This window comes from Sciurus carolinensis, chromosome 3, assembly GCF_902686445.1.
Source record: "Sciurus carolinensis chromosome 3, mSciCar1.2, whole genome shotgun sequence".
In the NCBI taxonomy this organism is placed as follows: Eukaryota; Metazoa; Chordata; class Mammalia; order Rodentia; family Sciuridae; genus Sciurus; species Sciurus carolinensis.
This window is the reverse complement of record NC_062215.1, coordinates 154,361,570-154,382,134: the sequence shown is the minus strand read 5'-3', so window position 1 is coordinate 154,382,134 and position 20,565 is coordinate 154,361,570. Positions and strand designations below refer to the sequence as shown.

The 20,565-nt window shown below is 33.4% G+C and overlaps 1 protein-coding gene and 1 non-coding gene across 4 annotated transcripts in view; both read right to left on the bottom strand.

Moving 5' to 3' along the window:
• The window catches only part of Creb1 (cAMP responsive element binding protein 1), a 63,167-nt gene that overhangs the window by 32,238 nt on the left and 10,364 nt on the right, over positions 1 to 20,565 (bottom strand). For 2 of the 3 annotated variants that reach the window (XR_007107614.1, XM_047543179.1), the window contains exons 2-4: positions 14,000 to 14,121; positions 8,746 to 8,892; positions 7,964 to 8,005 (exon numbers count right to left, since the gene is read on the bottom strand). Coding sequence is in view for 2 of the 3 variants with exons in the window: in XM_047543179.1 (XP_047399135.1) it covers positions 7,964 to 8,005; positions 8,746 to 8,892; positions 14,000 to 14,113 (303 nt within the window). In the remaining variant the exon portion in view is untranslated. The remainder of the gene's footprint in view (positions 1 to 7,963; positions 8,006 to 8,745; positions 8,893 to 13,999; positions 14,122 to 20,565) is intronic. The other variant, XM_047543180.1, reaches the window with a different exon arrangement.
• On the bottom strand, positions 4,541 to 4,613 carry Trnaa-cgc (transfer RNA alanine (anticodon CGC)). Its single transcript has one exon. It is a non-coding gene; the product is annotated as a tRNA-Ala (tRNA).

Genomic DNA, 20,565 nt, shown 5'->3' with positions numbered 1-20,565 from the left:
TAATTTCTTTTAGGACTCCATGAAATCAATCCTGAATTAATCAGTATTATTTGTCAGTTTTTTCTTACCAATTGTTAGGACAAAACTGCCAACTTAAACAAGGTTTCTGACACTAGGGGAGGAATGACTAAATATTTGGTCCTAAGTCTATATAGAGACTAAACAAATATTTTCCTTTAACTATTATGCAAACACTTATGCACTACTTAAAACTGTACAAATAAGATTAGTGATCCCTCACCACATTCCACAGTTCTTTCTAGCAAGTTAGAAAAAAGTCCTCTATTACATATAGACATGTTCAAAAGTCGACATTCTACTATTTTTTAAGCAAAAATCCAAGGTAAAGAATCATGTATTTTTGATAAGTATCCCTAGATTGAAAAGAAATGAAGATATGTGAATAAAGATTTTACATGGGATAATAGAACCAAGAATTTACTGAAAACTTACTGTATATACTGTGCTATATACTAAAGCACTTGCATATATTTATATATAATAACATTACTTAATATAGTAACATCAGGCACCAGATGGGTACTAGTACTATATCCATTTTATAGATAAAAGAACTAAGGCATAAAGAAGGTAATTTAGGTAATTTACCCAAGTTACAAAGCTATGAAGAAGTAGAACCCCTGTTAGTACTTAGCATCTCTGTTTCAGACATTCTTACCAGTATCAAAATCCTGGTGGTTTCTTCCAGTCTCATATCAGACTGTTCCAGTCTGAAACCAGTACTGTCAGAAGCAACAACTCAGTAGTATTTTTAGACTTTCTAAACTAGAAGTTCACACACCTAAATGTGCTTCTCTGTCAAATTCATATTTACAGATCTCTCTAGTCTAAACTGCAGGGATCACATACTCTTTTTCTGAACTAGGTGCACATGATGCTGTCAGAATAAGAATCAGATTTAGCCAAGACAAATGGGCCTGTATGGGTTAGGTCCACATCAAAGTTTATGACCATGGCAATAAGAAAGACCACAAGTACTTCAAAGATACTTGAGAAATTCCAATGGTATGCAGTTGGAGCCTAAGGGTTCTAAAGAATAATGTGCTTTAAAAAGAAATCAGGTAAATCTAGCAATGCTTTGTAAAACACACCTATAGTAAAGTAATATGCCCATTCAACTTTAAAGTATATGAAACATAGTTTGAAAGACCTAAAAAATCAACAGGCAACAATTAATGGATCCAGAAATGATAGATAAAAAGATGGGCAAGGCTGAATTCAGTCTATAATTCTCAGCAGAGTAATAATGCTACAAATTACTGCCAAGGATCATGAAGGAAAATTTTCAATTATTATTTGTAGCAGTTGTAACTAGCTCAATCAACACAGCATCTGCATAAACTTTCTCACAGATAATGGAACAGATCAGGATCTGTGAAAAGGCCTTAGCAAGGCATCAGAAATTCAAGGAACAAGACTAAACTCAAAGTGGACAGTACTATGACAAGAGTTGTTTACCTTTGTTAATACTCCACTAAGAATTTACTTAGTTCCTCTGTGGCTTTCTTTCTTTGCCCTCTGCTTTACTTATATATGCCCATCCTTATAACCACCTTTTTAAAAAAATTATTTTATTTTTTATTTGTTCAAATTAGTCATACATGACAGGAGGATGCATTTTGACACATACATAAATAGAGTATAGCTTCTCATTCTTCTGGTTGTACATAACGTAGAGTTACACCAGTCATGTAATTATATATGCCCACAGGGTGATAATGTCCAATTCATTCTGTTGTCCTTCCTATTCCCATATCCCTTCCACTCCTTTCACTTTCCTCTGGCTAATCCAAAGTAGCTCTATTCTTCCCTACCCCACCCAACCTTATTGTGAATTAGCATGTGCATATCAGAGAAAACACTTGCCCTTTAATTCTTTGGGATTGGCTTATTTCCCTTAGCATGATATACTCCAGTTTCATCCATTTACCGGCAAATACCATAATTTCATTCTTCTTTAAGGCTGAGTAATATTTCACTGTGTATATGTACCACATTTTCCTTATCCATTCATCTGTTGAAGGACACCTAGTTTGGTTCCATAGACTGGCTATTGTGAATTGAGCTACTATAAACACTGATGTGGCTGCATCACTGTAGTATGCTGATTTTAAGTCCTTAAGGTATAAATTGAGAAGTGTGATGACTGAGTCAAACAGTGATTCCATTCCAAGTTTTCTGAGGAATCTCCATAATGATTCCCAGAGTGGCTGCACCAATTTACAGTCCCAGCAGCAATGTATGAATGTATCAAACCTACATCTTCACTAACATTTATTGTTGCTTGTATTCTTGACAACTGCCATTCTGATGAAATCTCAGTGTAGTTTTGATCTGCATTTCTCTAACTGCTAGAGATACGACCATCTCTCATATGTGTTCATATATGAACACAGGAAGACTTTCTTCCAAGTTGAACTCATTAAAACAAGCTATAAAAACTACTCACAAAATAGTTTTGAAATGATATAAATGTTGCTATTTTATATGTGGTCTTTGATATTTTCCCCCAAACTCAGTAAATCTGTGGTCCTTGGTAGAAAATTTGCCCTTCTCTGATCTCAATAACTTGGTAAAGACACAAATAAAAACATACTATAGCAATTTTAGCAAGTTCAGGATATTTATTAACTATTATCCAAAATAATTTATCTTTGGTCCTTCACTAGTAGTCAGTTTTAATAATACATTTTATAAATCTTTAGCTAAATTTACATTATCTTTGGATGGACAAAAGAGACTTTAGATCCAAGAATTTTAATATATGTAGAAACAAAATTCAAAATGTTCTTTCATATTCACAAATTCTTTGTGATAACTTTAAGGTGTAAAGTATCTATTCATCACCTACTTCATTGACAAGTTTAGTTGATGTCCCAGCAATGTATAGAAACAATGTTTTTCCAAGTTTCTAACTTGTTTTTGCATTTTCATTTGTTTCTGTCATTAAAAAACAATGTTGCACTGAATGGCACACACCTGGAATGCCAGCAACTAAGGAACATAAGACAGGAGGATCAGAAGTTTGAGATCAAACTCATCAGTTTAGTGAGACCTGTCTCAAAATAAAAACAAAAAAGGGCTGAGGAAACAGCTCAGTGATAAAGTACCCTGAGTTCAATACTCAATACTGCAAAAAACAAAACAAAACAAAAGAAAACTCCCAAAACAATGAAAATGTTGCTTTCCTTGCATGGAGTATTCAGATTATTAAAACTGCAAAGATATAAGATTTTTTTTAAAAAGTCAATTCAAATAGAATTAATATCACTACTTAGTGACTAACTTTTTAATATAAAGGGAATAGTGACTACTCAATATCACATAATGAATGTAACACCTCCTCTTTTTGAGTACTATGTAGCCTAATTCTTAAGGGCAGTCAAACAAAATCAAACCACCATGGAATGTACCAATGCTAAGAGTGCAAGGAGTGCAGCCTAATGTCAACTATGGACTTTGGGCCATGTTGTCAACATAGGTTCAATTTTAACAAATGTACCAATCCGGGGGAGAAAGTTAACATGAGAGAGGCTATGTAGTGGGGAGGGTATTCTATTTTCCATTCAATGTTCCTGTGAACCTACAACTGCTCTAAAAAAATTAAATCTTTATTTTTTTTTTATTTTATTTTTTTTTGCAGTACTGGGGATCGAACTCAGGGCCTTGTGCTTACAAGGTAAGCACTCTACCAGCTGAGCTATCTCCCCAGCCCTTAAATCTTTAAAGACAAAAATCATATTGGACGCACAGTTAAGGATAAAAATCATATCAAAATCCATTTTAAAGTTATTAATTATAGCTCAATATAAACTGAACAGATTTAAAATAACCATATATCCCAATTAGAAGTATCACAGGTAATCACATTCTAAAGACAGTATTCCTTCCTCTGACCCTCACCTCTTGCCATCTCTCTTATTAATCTCTTCTTGAGTTCCTTAAAAAGGTCTTTCATTTTGGCTATTTCTGACAGTTAAGAAATTTTCAAAACACCAAGCCACTGCTTACAGATATGAAGTTTTAGGTTTATATTTCTCAACTTTGGTTTGTTTAAAATCCTATACCTTCTGTTTACATAAGGGGAAAATCTTTTTATCATATGACACTTCAAAATAAACTACACAGTGAAACATTCTTAGATATTTTCTAAAACTATACCTGGTGCCCTAGAAACTTAAGTACTTTTCCTGGATAGGACTGACACTCATGATTTAGATAGCTTTTACTCACTGGATCAATAAGCTCAGTATAATTCTAGAACACTGTCTTCAAACTCTTTTGATCTGCTAATCCCTTTATAAATAAGAAAAATTTTACTTATTTGTAAATTTTGTTACTTAAATTATGAAACAAAAAGGGTTCTTTAAGAGAGGATAAGTGTATGCATACTCAACATTTATTTTTTAAATTTCTTAAATCATTTAACTTTTTCACTAACAGAATTATGTGACTGAATATGCCTCATTAAATGATTAAATCATCTTTCTAAATCATTGTTAGATTTTTTTTTTTTTTTTTTGGGTGCTGGGGATTGAACCCAGGGCCTTGTGCATGCGAGGCAAGCACTCTACCAACTGAGCTACACCCCAGTCCTTTTATAATCTTCACTAAAATATTATAACTATAAGATGAATTAAGATTATTATTAACCCTTTAATGAAGATTATAACAGTGATTCTGGACTTAGGTTTTTGGAAATGTGATTTAACATTTGCTAGTTTTGAAAATGGGAATTCAACTGAATATGCAGATAACAAAACTTAAGTGCATTTTAAGACTACTTACAAAATAAAACAATGCTTTTCCATTTTCCTCTACCAAATTATCCAAATTATGCTAGTTATTAATGAAATCTATCTAGTGTATTTTCACTCCCTGGCTTTGAGTCAATTATTGCATGCTAATAGGAAGGTGTTATAATTTCATATTTTTAACAAATTAAGTTCAACACCTGCTACAACTAGAAGCCTTCTGAACAGTTTAGGAAATTCTATTTTTTTTTTTTTTTTTTTTTTGGATACCAGGGATTGAACCCAGAGGTGCTTAACCACTGAGCAATATTACCAGCACTTTGAACTTGTAATCCTCCTTCCTCAGTCCTCCTCCCCCAGCTGCTAGGATTATAGGCATCCACCACTGCGCCCAGCTATTTCTATGGTTTTAAAGTATATAGACTTAAGACAAACTTTCATTGTTTGCTGGAGAAAAAAAACATGAAAAAAGTTTCAAATTTCTATTTTCAAAATGCTCTCTTCACAGCCAAAGTTTCTTTCAAAAAACATCTCATTTATGGTTAAAATGTCACTTCTCCCAAAAAAGGTAATTAAAATGGATTCTTTTTTCAAAAATATCTGTTAGGTAAGATATCCCTTGTAAGTTCTTGTCTGCCATCATTGAAAAGATCAGAAAATTGGGAAAAATGTCTTAGGTTAAAAACAAAACAAAAACAACAACAATAAAAAACCAAAGCAAACCATTCTTAAACTGTTAAATACTTTGCTATATAATAAGCATAGACTCTATATTGCAAACTTTTATTTTTGTCCTCATATTACAAATTATCAAAATTCTTATCTCCAACCACTCTCTTCCTTGCTTACTCTATTCTAGCAACATCTTGCTATTCCTTGATAACCCAATTATACTCTCATTTCCAAATCTTTGGATATGTTTTGGTTATCTTCCTGGCTTAGCTACCTTCACCGCCTCTGGTCTCTCCTCACTGTGTTTTCAACCACCTTACATAAAATTAAGCATCCTTCCTTTCATGTCTTTCTCTATTCCTTTCCTCAGTTTTATTAATCTCTCTATCACTTACCCTTACCTGACGTATTTTATTTTTTCATAGTCTATCTCTCTTCATTCAAGTGTGATCTTCATCATGTACCACTGTTTGTTTCTGTTGTCTGATAGCACCTAGAACAGTGGCTAGCACATTGTATGTGATCAATAGACATTTGTTGAAGAAATGGATATAATAAAGTAATATATAATCTGCAAATCCTGTCTGTCAATTTAAACTGCACTGTAGTGAAACGTGGCCAAAACTAATGAATGTAAAGTGAGGATGCCACTGTAAACCCCAAACACAGTTCAACACCCAGTATTTTTGTGAGCATTCTCACACAATCTATGAGGTGATCTGTATGTACACATAGGAATACAGTGAGAACAAAGTCAAGATGTATATGAAATATCACTATAACTGAGTTTCTAACATTTTTAGACTAAAATATATAAACAGAAATTCTAATATCTTAATCTTCCCATCAAAAGAAATATATACCACGCATAATTTGGAAACTTTGTTACATTCCAATATTCTCTCATCTAGAAGTTTGAGGGGCAATTTCTCTCCTTATTTGATCACCTCTTCCAATGAAAATTATTTTATTTTATTTTACTTTTTTTGAGAACAAAATATAGCTTTATTGCAACACTGGAAAGACTGGAAGCCATTAAGGCCTACTTATTAATAATCTGTTAGCCAGCTGAAGTGACCACTAAACTTTAATAGATTCTCCATGGTTTAGGCCCTTTAAAGAAAAAAAAAAAAGTACAATTGTATCTCTATTTATAGAATCTAGGTTTCGAGAAGTTCAACTTTTCTTCTGTAAAGACACACATACTATATTATAAGCAGAGCTCACCTTAATGGAAAATGTGTTCTTGAAAATATGAATCCATATTTTTATACATGTCTACATAATCCCCAGATTCAAAATTATGTTGCCCCAAAATAAGCATTAAGAATACAATCAACAATTAAATATATAACCAAAAATTGTAATCTTTATAATTTTTTTCTCAATATTTTCTACTTTGTTTAAAAAGGAAAAAGTAAAGACTAACATGCCCAAGGTCATTTGACTTATAAATATGCACACTGGGTCTAGAATCTAGGTCTTCTGACTGAAGTCAAGTTCTTTTCATGGTCATCAAGAGGAAGACAGGGTGGGGAATCAGTAATAAGATAGTATAGAGAATGGTAAGGTAGCATTCAATGAATTAAAAACTAAGGCAAAGGACTATTGCTCAGTCACTGTGATTTCACAGAAACATCACATTCTTTGATAATTATTTGGATAACACTATCTCCTACTTACTAACAAAGTCCACTGCCCGTATCTTACAGAAATTTATCCAACTTGATTTCACATGAAAACACTATCCCCACTGTTTAAGTAAGAGTTGAAGCAAACCAAAACACAAAGACAGAATGAAATAGAGGAACTAATAGCAGCTCAATGATCAGTATAATATGGCTGAAAAAATCTAGTATGTCCTTTGATCACATTAATAGAATGCTTCCAGGAGAAAGGGGGCACAGGCACCTCTCCACTCTACAGATATCGAAGAGTTCTGGCTATCATACTCAAGGAAAACACAATTCTCTCCTAGAAGAAAACAACCAGGATGGTAAAGAGGAATATCAAAGATATACCATACAATAAAAGACTGAAGAGAAACAAAACTTTGTCCAGTGTGTAAATTTCTTTTTATAAATAGGAAGGGTGAGGGAAATAGGGAAGAGGAAGTAGCTCAATAGAACAGGAATCACTTGTTAATCTAGTTTCTGAGGATAGAAATGGGACCACCAGGTGAAAATTTTAGAAAGATATTCTGGCTAATCACAGGAAAGAACATTTTAGCAATCACCCCTAATTCTAAACAGATTATACCAGGAGATACAGCTTCCTTTCTCCGAAAGTGTTCAAGTAATTCTGGACTACAATTTGGAGGAGAAATGTTATAAAAGGGATATAAGCAATAAAATAAGGGGTGGGTAGGCAACAAGTTTGGCTTAGATCTGAAGACCTCTAAGACTATTACTCAAACCATGAAATTTCATGTTTATATAGAAGGACAAAGACAAAGAATAATTTCTCACCTTCCTTTCTAATAATAGTTCTCTTCAAATCTAGGACCTAGGACTCACCTGCGTTCCGGAGAAAAGTCTTTTTAAGTCCTTACAGGAAGACTGTGAAGCAAAAAATATGAAATGGGAGGCTGGGGTTATGGCCTACTTGAATGAATGTTCAAGTCTTTTTTTTTTTTTTTTTAAATTTCAATAAGCTCAGTTGCAAAGATCCTACAATGCTCTTGATTCCCTAAAGTTAAACAGAGTAGTCACCTTTAGAGGTCAAGAGTGCCTTTATTTCCTTTGGATCAAACCAAAGAAAGAAACTCTCCAAAGAACAGGATACACATAGCATAATCAACAACCTTTAAAATGTACTTTCTAAATATATTATTTCCAAGTTATATACTCTAACTGAAAGTCCTAACTATAGCCAATATTAAAAATGTTTTATGTGAACCCTTGGTCCAAATAATATCTCAGGTAAGATTATTATTTTATTTTTTATCAAGATTTTTTTCACACAAATGAGGTTTTAGAAAATAATTGTAAAATTACAATTTTTGTATCTTAATTTTCCTTAACTGAAGTATGTCAGTCTCTCCCAAACATTTCCACTTTATCTCATGTATTTAACTGTTCTCCTAATCAATTCTTTTTTTTCTGAAGCTTACAAGTCATTTTCTTTATGTCTCTTCTTGTGTATATATGTTCCTATACATAAAGTAACTATTCAGATGCAGCACATTCCTTCACTGTGAAGTAAACTCTGAACTAGATGTGTCCTTATTTTCATAACTCATGAAAGGAGACAGAAATGGCTATTAACAACATATATAAAAAACTTTTTATACACATACCTGAACTGTCTGGACTTGTGGAGACTGAATAACTGATGGCTGGGCCGCCTGAATAACTCCATGGACTTGAACTGTTTGCCCATTGGGCAGCTGTACTAAAGTTACGGTGGGAGCAGATGATGTTGCGTGAGCTGCTGGCATAGATACCTACAGTGTTGAACATGGAAAAAAATTACCATTACAGATACCTCCTTGGGATTACTCAGGTTCATTATGAAGTAACTTTTTAGAAGCAAAAATATGACCTTTCTGTGAGGCAAGTACTTACTGAAGTGAAAAAAACAAAACAGTGATTAAATTTAATATTCTTAAAACAAACAAACACCCTACATATCCCTTGTCCCCTCACTTTCAACTCCTCCCAGTGATGAAAAGGTTATTTTAATGTAATATAAAAATCTGTAACAGACTTCTTAACACTGAGTACCACTTTATTTGTATGATGCTTTACATTTTCCTACTTGCTTGCATATCCTATTTGTCATTTCAATTTTCCAAGAAACTGAAGACTAAGTAATAAGGATTATTCTTACTATTACATAACAAGTTCTCAAAGAGATGGAGTTCCCCAAGATCAACAGATATGCTACCTCTGAGGAACATAAAAGTCTTCAGAATATCATGTTAGATAACAGTCATTATAAAATCTTAACTGTTTACTAACTTGAGCAAAACTGACCCAAGGCTAGAATATACACCGTACAATATGCAATTCAATTTTTTTTTTAAAATCTATTCCCAGGTATGCCTTTTCATTAATGAGAAAGTATTAAGAGGCATTATAACTAAAAATTTCTATTCCTTCCCTCCTTAAAAATCATTATAACTGGCAATATATGGTGTTTTAAGAGTCTGTTTTAATTTTGAGTAAATGGGCAGAGTTGAAAGAATGTAAGAGAAACCAATTTTCCCCTGTAGCACAAAGTATGCAATTTTAATGAGTCAATATTCAAGTTAAAAGGGACTGTAAGTCATATGTATTAGATGGTATTTATTGTTCCTATACTCTTAACACATTCAGGGTAGGAATTTTATTTGTTCATTTGGTAAACAGGTACTGGGACCTATTGTCAGGAATAATGTACATAAATTGAAACTACAAAAATGAGAAAAAGATATGGGTCCCTGACCTTAAAGAAATTATTGACATGTTGTCTACGAAGGAATGAGGAAGACACACTAGTAAATGCAATTGAGTGGAGTAATGAGGTTTGTTAAAAGAAAAAGGAACATACCGAACACAGCTACCCAATCCAACCTGAGAGGCTACCAGAGAACAATGTGAATTTGAAACAATGAATACAAGTTAGACAGGTTATGACTTAAAGTGAAGAGAGGCACAAAAGTTCAGGCAGAGAGGGTAGTAAAACAAAGAGAAACAATGTAGTTTATACATGGTAGACAGGGATAAATAGTAGTTCAGTACTACTATGGCAAATAAGTGTCACTGTATCATATATGAAATCAGGAGAGATACAGAAACAGAGGTAGACAGGGAACAAATAAGATAATCATAAAAGCCCCAGTAAATGTCACATTAAAAAACTCGTGTTTTATCCTGAGTATTGGGGAAGCCACTGAAAGGCTTTTGAACTCCTAAGTATCATGGTGAGGTTTACAGTTCATATTAGATACTTTTAGTGGCAGCCTGATAGATTTATACATGGTGGGGGTTGGGGGCTGGAGTTGGAGAAACAAAATGAGAAAGCCGATGACATAGTTAAGGTGAGATGGTGAAAGCCTGAACACAGTGCAGTAGTGGTGGAAGGGATAAGAGTAAGAAAAGGGATTTCATGAAAATCTGGAGGCAGAACAAAGACTTTATGAATAGGTGAGGGAAAAATAAAAAATGATCCACATGATTCATGTATGAGAGAATATGGGTAAACTATGCCATCAACTGATAATGCAAGAATAAGGTCAAGGTTTTGGAGAGCTAAAGTTGTGGTAGATAATGGAATTACTGACATCTGAATTTGCAGAGATGTTTAACATGCAGGTAAGCATTTGACTGCAAAGTTTTGGGGAAAAAACCCTACCAAAGAAGTCTTTGGCACATAGGTTAAAACCAGGAGGTTTCATCTTAGGATAGTTAGGAAACCCTTTCATATTAATCACTTTCTCTCTGGCCACTTTAAGGCTTACTTAGTTTTATCTAGTTCTCAAAATGCGGTCCCTGGACTATCTGCATTAATCATATGGAGTGTTGTTTGTAAAGTCAGAATCCAAAGGGACACAAAGATACTTCAACCCTAAAGTCTGAAAGGGACAACCTTATGATTATTCAGAGTAGCTCATCTTAATTACACAGAAAAGCTCTTCTAATATTTGAAGAAACTATGTCCTCTTTCCTAAGTCTTTTAGTGCAAATACAACAATCTAACTTAATGGATAATCCCTTTGCTACCCTGATCACTCTTCCTATGTGTTTTAAAGCACATAGGAATACTTGATTATTACAACACTATTATGAAACTGTTTTATCTTTAAATACATAATATCTTTCCAATACTATTAATAATCTTCGTTAATTGCTTCAATGGTTTAATTTAAAAAAAATTTTTTTTAGTTGTCAATGAACTGTCAATGATTTTATGTGTGGTGCTGAGACTCGAACCCAGTGCTTCACACATGCTAGCCAAACGCTCTACCACTGAGCTACAACCCCAGCTCTCAATGGCTTAATTTTTATAGGCAGAAACAGACAAAGTGTAGGACAAAGGCAAAGGAAGTAAGTAACAGTAATAACTTTTTTTTTTTTGAGACTGGAGAGCAGATAAATGAACAGTAATGAATTGGGAAAATCTCAGACAGACTCATGAGCTGGAGACGGGGCAAGCCTGACTGGCAGCACAAAATCACAAACCTCAGAATCTATAGCATCCTAGAAGACAGTGAAAAGAGGCTGAAAACAAGGAATGCTGGCTGAAGGCTCTTTGAAAAACAATTTGGGGACCAACCCCAACTCCCCGTGGAAGAATAATCTACTGTATTCTTAAAGAAAAATGGAGATTATTCTTTGCTTAATCCCAAGCACTGCTGAAGGTGGCTACTAAACCTCAGCCCTCTTTTCTCACTTGGCTCCCAGGCCTTTTCCCTGTAAGCGACTAGTGAATCCTCTGGGGAACTTAATCAATACCAAGAAGACATAATTATGGTTGACATTAGGGCAACCATAATTACCCTATAGCAAAGTTCACTTCTCATAGCTATTAGGCTCCTAACATACCTACAAAGCTTCCAATACAGCCTCTTACTCCCCTACTTTCATTTACTTATTTGGTGCTGGGGGCTGAATCCAGGGCCTTATACATGCTGTCGCTGAGCTACATCGCTAACCTCCAATTTTAAACCTGAGCAGATAACCACGTTATCAAACATTTAGAGAAAGCCTCTACTATGAAAGATGGAGACCAAAACAAATGGTAGAGGGGAAATATATGGTGGAAAACCTACGTGGGAAGAAAATAACTTGAAACAACAAAAAACTAATTACTATTCTCAGATAAAGAGGAAATATTGTCTTTGTGAAACAGGACGCTGTTAAAACACAAAAGGACTATTCAGCAAACAAATTAAATTCTTGGAAACAGAGCAGAAATAAAAATATTCAATAGATGGGATGGAATATATTGAGGAAATATCCCAGAGAGCAGAGTAAAATGAGGGAAAACAGGAGAGAATAAAAAAGTGAGAAAAACATTCCTAGAGGTATAACCTTTGGATCATAAGAATCCTAGTGAGAATTAAGGAAGAGGAGGAAAAACAAAATCATCAACCAAATAAAGAAATTCCCTTTAACAGAAGACATGAGTTTTCAATATAAAAGGTCTCATTAAACATAAAGGATAAAATCTGGTCCAACTTATCAATCCCTATGATAATGAGATTTTGAAGTACTGTGACCAGAGAGATTTTATAAAATACCAGAGATGCAAAATAAATTTAGTCTTTCAAAATAACATTAAAATAAGTTGACTATAGATCAATGCTTTCAAACTTTAAAAAAATTTTTTTTTCTTTACCAAGAATTCCTCACCAGTCAAGCCCTTTCTGAAGATACCATTGGATACATAAGCTACGGAACAAGAACACAAATCCTACAAGAAAAAAGTCAGTAGAATGAAAAGAATTCCCAAGATGATGCTATCATGGGAATGATAGTATCCCATGATGATACTGAGGACCAGACCAGATAGAATAGTGTGACTAGAGACAGATATATTGAGAATCACCAAGATGCCTGCTGGCATTGTACCTTCCTTTTATTACAGGGCAGAAACCTTCGATGAGCCCAGATTCTCATCGGTCTTGCTTAACTTGACCCTATAATGATTATGTCCTGCCTTGTCTAAATTCAATTATCTCCAAGTGTTTCACTTTGTTTTATCCTGACGGCTGGAGGTGGGCCCTGGTTATCTTAGGAGAAACTCCTTCTGACTATATTTCTGCAGGAGCTCCAGTATCCAGTCCACATTTTAGCTCAGGCAGTCCCCCCAACCACCACACACTCACCCAACCGTGGTGAGTTCTCAGTTTTCCAAGACTCCTTCTTGCTCAGTGACTTCACTCAGAGCTTTTAAACTCTTGAGAAATTAAGCAAGACATATCAGAGCTTCTACCAGGGTTATGTTCCTTGGGAGCCTTCATCTTAAATAGGCAATAATACCAAATTCTTATCTAGCAGATTTCCATTTCCTATTTGCTTTTTACATTAACTACCTTTTTCACTTGTGTCCAGGTATAGAGTTATTAATAGAATATTTTAGGAAAAAAATACTTGAGAACAAAAAAGTAAGCAAAAGAGAATATACCCTTAAAAGACAGGATTTTTAAGACAAAGACAAAAATCAAAGAATCAGGTATTATATTTAAAATATCTATTTATTTACCTATCCTATTTTTTAGTGTAAGCATACATAAGCACATGCTTTCACATTATGTACACCTCCATGTTGATAAAATCTGTGAGAGGAAAAAAACTGCTGTCATAACCAATGTTCTCTGCCCTTGTTTGAGACTGCCAATTAATTCACACATCAGTTAAAAATGTCATTATTTTTGGATCATGTCACTAAAAATGCTGTATTAGTATTTAATGATACATTTTACTATTATGTTACTGAATTAATACTATATTTCTAAACATAGCCCAATACTAAGTAAACAGGAATTATGATAATCTAAAGAACATCTCTTGGAAGCATATTTCTCTTGGAAGAGACACAGCTTGGAATCTCTCCATGGTTTATACCTGGGCTAATGTGGCAATCTGTGGCTGGGCTTGAACTGTCATTTGTTGATTTTCAGCTTCTGTTACAGCTGCATCTCCACTCTGCTGGTTCTCTGCTCCAGATTCCATGGTCATTTAGTTACCTACAATAATATGGAAGAGTGTTACAAGCACTACAGTGCTTTGTGCTTTTGTGACTTTAAAGGCAAATTTTAAGTTATAAATAGGTATATGTGATGGTTAGGTAAGCAAATATATTTAGAAATATAGTTTAAATATAATGTAACTGAATTATTAGCAAACGTGTCCAAATTTGCTGAGCTATAAAAGTTCTAGTCCCTTACGAAAAAGGAAAAAAAAAAAATCAATCTGTTTCCTTGATTATTCTTCAGACTAGGATATTACTTCATGTTGAAATAAGAAGGGACTTATTTCTTCCTTAAATCTCCCTGTCAACAAGCGGGGAGGGTAGCAGCAAAAATTGTAATTTTTCCAAACAATACTCATCAGGCACAGAGAGAGGGTAGAGAAGAGAAGCAAGCTAATGACAGAGTCTGTGAGACACTGGCTTTATGGTATGCCTTATAAAAGGTATTTTCTCCTAAAGGAAGCAGTACAAAAATTATAAGGTATTCCTACAGGAGATTAATGGTGGTAGGACAAAAATCAGTCCACATTTTAAGAGCCTAAGTTGTGGTTTAGCAAGGTAGAAAGATGGAATAAAAGATCACCGAGCCAAAGTAGAGGCCCCAAATACTGATGAAGTTAGTGTTCTGACTCCTTACTCATGTACAGTACGTAACATTACACTATGCGCATACACACACAAAGAAATAAAATGCTTTTTTGAATGTTTAATTGTGAAGTTCTGGCTAAGTCAACCAAAACTGATATTTACCTTGTTTTGCTAAGAGCTTAAAGGTGCATTTGTTGGGTAATCTGGCATTGCATAGCAGCAAAAATAGTTACATGTAGGTTAGAGAAATTTCTGATAATTGGGGAGGCAATCCTATTTAAAAACTTTAGGATAAAAAGTGATGTTTCTAGTATAATTGTTATTATTCAGTGCCTAGCATATTACCCAACAAAAATGAATTTATTGTGAAGGACTATTTATGGTTATTCTACAAATAACACAAAAAAATCCCAATGCTTTTCCAGAATATAGTATTTATTTTATTACTCTGAAATTAATATTCAGAATTGTCACTGATCCTTATGTTAGTATTATACATCATCACAATATATTGCAAGCTTATACATCTTAGTATCACTCAGAGTTCTACAAAAGTGTTTTACAAGTAACAAAAATGGAAGTGAAAATATTTTGGTGGAAATGAATATTAATAGTTCAGAAACATCAGAATGTACAAAACACAGATGACAAAGGCAAACATAACAGACTTTACTACATCATTATTTAAAACATTCATAAAATTCCAAGAAAAGTGCACTGGGAGAAATATCTGCCACAAATAATCAACATGGTAACATCCAAAATACAAAACAACTATAAGTAAATGAGAAACTCTCATTACTGACTAATTCACAAAGATACAGTTCAAAGGTATTGACTACAGGATTTTTTTAATACCAAAAAACCCAAACAATCATTCATCATTAGAAGGACCATTTTAAAACAATTACAGCAGTAAAAAAGCATGAAATCTATACACAATGTAATGACATACTATTAACAGAATACCATTATGTAAATACACACAGTAAACAGTGATTATAAAGACACATGCATGTTTTGAAAAGGTATGAGAAGTTAAGCACTAAAGTGGTAGCTCTGAAGAAGAGGATTTATAATTTTACCGAACAATGACTTTTAATCTGTATTCTTTATATACTTCAGAATTGCAGTATCAATTGAATTTTCCTTCTGTGAACATAGATTCAGGATTACTTGTACAATTTTAAGAAACTATTTTTTTGTATTGGAGATTGAACACAGGATCATTTTACCACTGAACTACAGTCCCAGCCCTTTTTATTTTTAGTTTTTTATTTTGAGGCAAGGTCTTGTTAATTAAACTGCTGAGGGGTGGCCTCAAAGTTGTGATCCTCCTGCCTCAGTCTTCCGAGTTGCTGGGATGTACCATCATGTCCAGCTAATTTTAAGAAACTCTATTATCAGATGTCATGTACAACATTTTAAAATTATGAATCAGAAATATACTCCAATCATGATTTCAATACTTGCTGACAAAACTTTTTCAAATCTCGGATACCTTTATATGAAATTACATTTTTGATTAAATTTTGTTTAAACTGTTTATCCTACATTTCCAAATAATAGAGAAAACTTTTTAAAAATTATCAAATAACTTTGGTTATCATCATTTGACATAATTCACTGATTTACTACACCAGGTATACTTACAATCCGTGCTCTTTTAAAATACAAAAATCTTAAGAAAAATGTCAAATGTAACACACAATAACAACCCAAACAGTTCAGCGATCCTAAAACTTATCTACACTTTTGGTGGTGGAGGGAGGATGGCATATGAAAGCAAAATACTTAATAACAATAAAACAAATAAATGCATCCATTCAACAGTATGAGGCAAAGTAAAGAGTAGACATCCACATATTTTTCTCCCTTAAATCATCACTTTACACTAAAATGAAAACAGATACAAATTTATCATAATTGGTAAAACATACATAGCAATTCTAAAAGACTTTGTTCTAAGCCATATATATCTATATGTATTTTTTAGCTATACCATCATCCATGTGTAGTTTCTCTCTACCATTTGGTTAAAAGCAATCTAAGGCATAGACAGATCACATTTCTTTTGTTTATCTAACACACTGAGACTACTTAGTTGTTTCTGTTTTTAGGTATAGGGCATCTCTACAACTTTTCGTTTCAGAAAATAAAGAACTTATATTTTAATAAAGGAACAAAGCCATTAACTAATAGCTGCAAAGACACACTAAAAACAGGAATCTGACTTTCATCCTACTTCCCTCTCTAATTGGATTATTCTTTCTTTTTCTTTTCTTTCTTTCTTTCTTTTTTTTTTTTTAAGGTGCAAAATTTCCAAGGGATAGAAGCCCCCATTTAAACTACTAGTATTTCATCATTTCATTCAGGTGGCCTATAAACCTTTTCAGGGTAGAAGACAGTCTTAATTTTTAAAACTTTTTTTTTTTTTAAACAGTGGGGACTGAACTCAGTAGCTTCAGTAAATACCAACCATTTGGGTAATAGTAGAAATATAGTATTTCACTGGAAAATTTAGGCCTTTCTCAAAGTGCTGGTGAGAATTATTTCAGGAAGAACAACTGTTTCAGATAACAAACTCTTAGACTCAACTAAAACAGATACTTCTCTTATGCTTTTCAACTAGAAGGTATTAAAAAAGCAGTTTCCCAAATGGACTAACCTCACATTTAAAGTAAGTGCATTAATTTAGGCCTTTGAAAGTTTTTGCTCTTTTTGTTTACATACTCAGGTATGGGGAGAAGAGAACTGTATAATAAGTATCGTGTACAGAATTTTCAGTTTTTCTATTGATTCAGTATCAATCTTGATAGCAGAGGTATATCGAGACATTAGGATTAGCTTAATTAGAACCAGTACCTGGGTTCCTAAGATTGTTTGAAGACTGCTAATTCACTAAAAAAATGCAAGCTTTTAGTGAATATTGGGGAGGAAAAAACACTGATCCTCCTACCTCAGCCTACCAAGCCCCTAGGATTACAACAGGCATGTGCCACTGCACCCAGCTACTTTTGCAGCCTTTCCACAGTGGAGATAAGGGCAGATATTTAAAACTTTTAGTTTAGGTAAAGTGTCAAATGAACATTCCCATGATCTTTGAAAGAAGAGAATATTGTTCTATAGTTGTCACGAAAGTAGTGAAATTCCAAAGAGACATTAAGGATAAATACAGTATTAATAAATTTAAAGAGTAACTTTTGTGATAAAAATGGTACATAAACAAAAGCTTGAACTAAACATCAACCTTAAGAAAAAAAGATGGAAGTCAGTGGTTGGTATCAGACTTTATATAGAAAACAAGAGAAAAAACAACAGTAATACAGAATGGTCACTCTAAAGCAACAGGCAAAATGAGAATGTAAGAATGATGTCTCTTAAAGTGATTTGGTTTAAAGTTTTTATAATGCAATGGATTTTGCTTTTAGTCAATACAGCAATACCTGGGGGAATCTGCCACAAGTGAAAAATCTACTTTACTAAAATTAACAATGAAGTCTAAAATTTTTATCAATTTACATTACAGATGTACTTCTTTTAAAGTATCATATCTGAATATTACATATCCAGCATTGTGCAAGTTACTGGAGATAAAACAATGAACAAAATAAATCTTTAGAAAAGTTTCCTTTCTAGAGCCTATATGTAGCACGTGGGGGCAGGAAACAAAGTAAACAGATAAAATGTACAAGTCGGACGGTGAGAATTGTGTAGAAAAATAAAGTTGGGAAAGATGTTGGACTGGTTTTCAATATTATGAAGGCTAACCACTGACCCTTATTGACAAGGTAGCACTTAAATTCACCTATACAGAACTATACAGAATAAGGGACTAATTCTGGCAGTACTATTTCCCAATTTGTCTACAGAAAGTTAACACAAATCTTTAAACTACAAATTAAAGCTTACCAAAGAAAGCCCATACCTCCACTTTTGCTAAAAACACTAAGAAAAGGAATGCTGTATATCTTCAATTATTGTTTTCCCTAAAATGTACTGACTTTTAAGAAGTGCCCCAGTCTTAAGATTCTCAATATTCTAATTTATGAAAAATAAACCTACCTTCTCCACAGTCAACTATTTAATCTCCTTAATTTATGACAAATTTAATACTGTTTAGGATGGGGTAAGTATTCAGAGAAATGAACAGTAAATTTTGGCTGAAGAAGAAATAATGCCTTTGTAATTAATGAAACACATTCTGGTTTTTGTTGTTGTTGTTAGTGGAAATGACCTTGCAACCCAGCAAGTGTACAACTCCCCAATTCTCACCAACTCAAAATTTCAGGGATTTGAGATAATCACATAAGCAAAACCCCAAAGTCTCCACGTTAACCATAGCAAAAGGCAGATTTGGGCACATTATTTTAAAACTAAATGACTATTTTATTGTCACTGTCAAATACATTAACTAAAAATATCCTGTAAAAGTATTCCCTCAAACATTGCACATGATACATAATAGTTTATTAACAGTTATTTTGTGCCTGTACTTAGTTTTTAGGATAAGTGGTTCAAAGTTTGGTTAACACATCCTTATACCTTTGACACATGTTAATTTTCTGAAGTATTATGACTAATTTACTAAAGTAAGTTCAGGTGCTAAACAACAGACTTTAGCTTTCCAGGAAACAATCAATAACCATATTAACCTAGACATATCTGTCATTTATCTTTATGTCTAATCTGGCACAACTGAGATGTAGTCAATACCACAAATTTAGCAATGCTCCACATTTCTGATGCTAACAATAATCTACTGGTGTTAAATACAGCATACCTTCATTGAAACCAGAGAAGAAACAAAGGATATTCGAATGCTGTAAAAGTATGTATGCATGTGTGTACAAACACATAACCACCCACAGGCAACATAACATAGGTCAACCTCAATTGTATAAACTGCATACGCCAATCACACTTTAACAATATAAGATTATATACATCTTAAAGGAAGGAGTCAGAAAAAGCAATGTGATTAAATAAAATAAATTAGTATCTTTATCAGAATAAGAAAATTCTGACAGTTTTCAGAAAGTTTTCTCTGTCCTCCTACCAAGGTCTTTCTTCTTTATGGGAACAAGTCCACCTTTCAGGCTCTTATCTTCACATTCCAAGTAAAGAAAAGTTGTAGTATGAATGAAGTTAACTCTGTGATGTAATAAGATTTAAATTATTTATAGGACAAAAATAAAAACAAGCTTAAAGATTTCCTTATATATGTTCATGAATTCTTTAGTATAACCTCACCACCACCACCACCACAAGCAAAAAATGGGGGGCACATGCAAAAGGAAATCTTTGTAATGCTATTTAATAAAACAAATTCCCTGATTTGCTCTTTGATTGGATTTAACTCAGAGAAATGGTTTAATTTCAATGTAAAATTTTATGATTTTTGTGACTACCAGGATATTTGATTACCATCTTTAATAAAGTTTATTTTTAAAGCATGTAGCATACCTTATGAAAAAGATATGGTCCTCAAAGGAAGTATTTAACAGAAGTGAATTAGAAAGATGTTATGTATACTGCATGACTTATGAAAGACATTTCTGAATATATGGCTAAGTCTACAGAACTCTCAAAAAGAAAGTTTTAGAACTTTCTCAAACTTTTTGTTTGTTTTTAAAATAATGGCAAAATTTACCTGCCTTGTTTTTCTTGAGGGAAGACTACTGGTTGGCTCTGAAACAAGCTTTCATGTAGCTGGTCACCAGGAGACAGTGTTGTTTAGCAAGGCAGCAACCATGACTATGCATTATTTTAGATGGTAACATTTTTATCCCATTTCTTCCTATTCCCCTTTCTTACAAAAATCCACCTAATGTGTTTGTAGCTTTCAAGA